The sequence below is a fragment of the Austrofundulus limnaeus genome, unplaced genomic scaffold, assembly GCF_001266775.1.
Source record: "Austrofundulus limnaeus strain Quisiro unplaced genomic scaffold, Austrofundulus_limnaeus-1.0 Scaffold130, whole genome shotgun sequence".
Taxonomy (NCBI): Eukaryota; Metazoa; Chordata; class Actinopteri; order Cyprinodontiformes; family Rivulidae; genus Austrofundulus; species Austrofundulus limnaeus.
The window spans coordinates 240,379-243,059 of record NW_013952532.1 but is presented as its reverse complement, the minus strand read 5'-3'; the positions used below and the strand labels follow the sequence as shown (position 1 = coordinate 243,059).

At 46.8% G+C, this 2,681-nt stretch overlaps 1 protein-coding gene across 1 annotated transcript in view; it reads left to right on the top strand.

The window, feature by feature from the left end:
• cacna1ib (calcium voltage-gated channel subunit alpha1 Ib) overlaps positions 1 to 2,584 on the top strand; it is a gene marked incomplete in the record, with an annotated part of 260,271 nt that extends 257,687 nt beyond the window's left edge. The window contains 1 exon segment of the mRNA XM_014015501.1: positions 1,355 to 2,584. Within this exon segment, the coding sequence (XP_013870955.1) occupies positions 1,355 to 2,023 (669 nt within the window).
• Positions 2,585 to 2,681: the final 97 nt, after the last annotated feature.

The window sequence follows — 2,681 nt, the reverse complement described above, 5'->3', positions numbered from 1 at the left end:
TCCCTCATTCGTGAACAAGACCCCGAGATACTTAAACTCCTCCACTTGGGGCAGGACCTCCTCCCTGACCCGTATGTGGCACGCTACTTGTTTCCAGCTCAAGACCATAGTCTCGGATTTGGAGGCACTGATCCTCATCCCGGCCGCTTCACACTCGACTGTGAACCGCTCCAGTGAGAGTTAGAGATCACGATCTGATGAAGCCAGTAGGACCACATCATTCGCAGAAAGCAGAGATGTGATCCTAAGGTCACCAAAAAGGATCCCCTCCACACCTTGGCTGCACCTAAAAATTCTGTTCATAAAAGTTATGAACAGAATTGGTGACAGAGGGCAACCTTGTTGGAGTCCAACTCTCACCGGAAACGAGTCTGACTTACTACTGGCAATGCAGACCAATCCTTGGCATCAGTCATACAGGGACCTAACATCCTGTATCAACGGGCCTGGTACCCCATACTCCCAGAGTACCCCCCACAAGAGTCCCTGAGGGGCCCCACTCTGGAGCCAGGCCTGGAGGTGGGACTAGTGCCTGGTAGCCAGGCTTTTGCCCATGGAGCCCAGTCGGGAACAGCCCAAAGAGGAGACGTGGGTCCCCCTTCACAAGGGCTCACCACCTGTGGGAGGGGYCGTAGGGGTCAGGTGCAATGTGTGCTGGGCAGTGGTCAAGGGCGGGGACCTTGGTGGTCCAATCCTTGGCTACAGAAGCTGGCTCTGTGGACGTGGAATGTCACCTCTCTGGTGGGGAAGGATCCTGAGCTGGTGTGTGAGGTTRAGAGGTTCCAACTAGATATAGTTGGATTCACCTCAACGCACCGCTCTGGCTCTGGAACCARTCTCCTCAAGAGGGGTTGGACACTCTTCCACTCTGGAGTTGCCCATGCTGAGAGGTGCCGAGCAGGAGTGGGCATACTTATTGCCCCCCATCTCAGTGACTGTACGTTAGGGTTCACCCCAGTGAATGAGAGGGTATTCCACAGAACCCCATATAAAAATATATGAAATATCATTTCAAATCTGATAACAAGATGAGTTTTAGATGAACTGTTACTGAATTCTCACTCATGAAGACTGAACATTATAGAATTAGTAAAAGTTACATGTCAGAGGAAGCCAACAGATTGTGTCAAATTGCCATCTCATTGCAATCCCCCAATCTGATCAGCACTTTGGTGACAGTGGAAGGAAACAACTCTCTTTTAACAGGAAGTAACTAGCAGAACTAAGCTCAGGATGGGAGTTGAGAGAAAGAGACACAAACTTTTTTAGCTTTTGATTGATTTGATTGTTTTAGGAAATGTGTGTTACAACTAATTCACACTACTAAATTAAACATTTTTGTCCTGTTGTCTAGCACACGTCCCACAGTGACTCATCTCTGGCCACCGGCAGTTCGGAGGACAGCCTGCAGACCACTATGGAAAAAGGGCYCAGCTTTGGGGTCTCTCCACCTCAGCATCTGGACTTCCCCATTCCTCTCCTCTGTCCTATACCCAGCCTTCCTCTTCACCCCCAGGGAGCACCCACAGTAGACCAGGTTCCATCTTTGCTTAAGAGGCGGAGTTCTACTGTCACTCTCCAAACCACTCATAGACAGCAGAGGAGCCAGAGCAGCACTGGAGGTGAAAGCACCAATCAGAGTTACCCCCAGCAGGACTCTATGAACYGTTCAAATGAAGAGGTACGTGCGGGAACAGGCAGAGACAGCTGCCACCAGACTCTCAATAGCGAACCCTTCTCAGCAACACTGAACAGCCTCTCCCTGACATCACTGTTCACACCGGACTCCCTGGCACCCACACTGAGGAAGAAATGTAACAGCACAGGCTCTCTGGATCAGTCAAATGTCTCTGCACAGAGCAAAGACGGTCATCACCTCTTCGACATAGATGCACATGGCTTCTTGTCCAACCCCTGGACAGCAGGAAGGGCAAGAGGTGCACAAGAAGACAGTGATATGACAAGCTTGAGCATGGAAAGCAACAATCAGCTCACAAATTTAAGCTCCAGGGAAAAAAGATGAAAGCCTCGTTGCACTTCTGTAGTTGAACTGTTAAATCATTTGCATTTCTGGACCTTGAACAGATCAGGATAAATTTACTTACATGTGTCCTGCGACACAATTCTTAAACTCCTTTTCTCTTYTTGTCTGTTCTCTCTTGTTTCTCCTCAGATTTAGCTGTTTGGGATTAGTCTTTTCTCAAAAAAAGGAAGAAAAAAAAAGAAAAAAAAAACAGCAGTTGCTCCTGAGTTTTTACAACGTTTGCACGAGACACGTGATAACTCATTGTCAGGTCTTAGCAGTTGTTGCAAGGGGATTAAGCCTTTTTAGCACAACCAAGATTCAGCCTTGAAAGATGTGTCATTTCCAGACTTTGTATTTGAACAGTCATAACACAATAACAGTCATGAACTTGAAAGAGATACAAGCATCAAAGAATTCGGTGATTGATAGACATCACTGATGAAACAGGGCTTGCCTGACCTCATGTGCCCACAGCCTCCGTGCAAAAACAAAAAGTCAGAACATGACTGATGGAAAACTCTGACCCTAATTTTTCAAYAAATGAACTTTGTACAGACATTTTTTTTTTCTTTCCCATTATTACTTTTTTAATATCTACTGGTAACAAGTAGCATTCCCTTGTTTTGAATAACTAGCAGATTTAATTGGTTAAAAC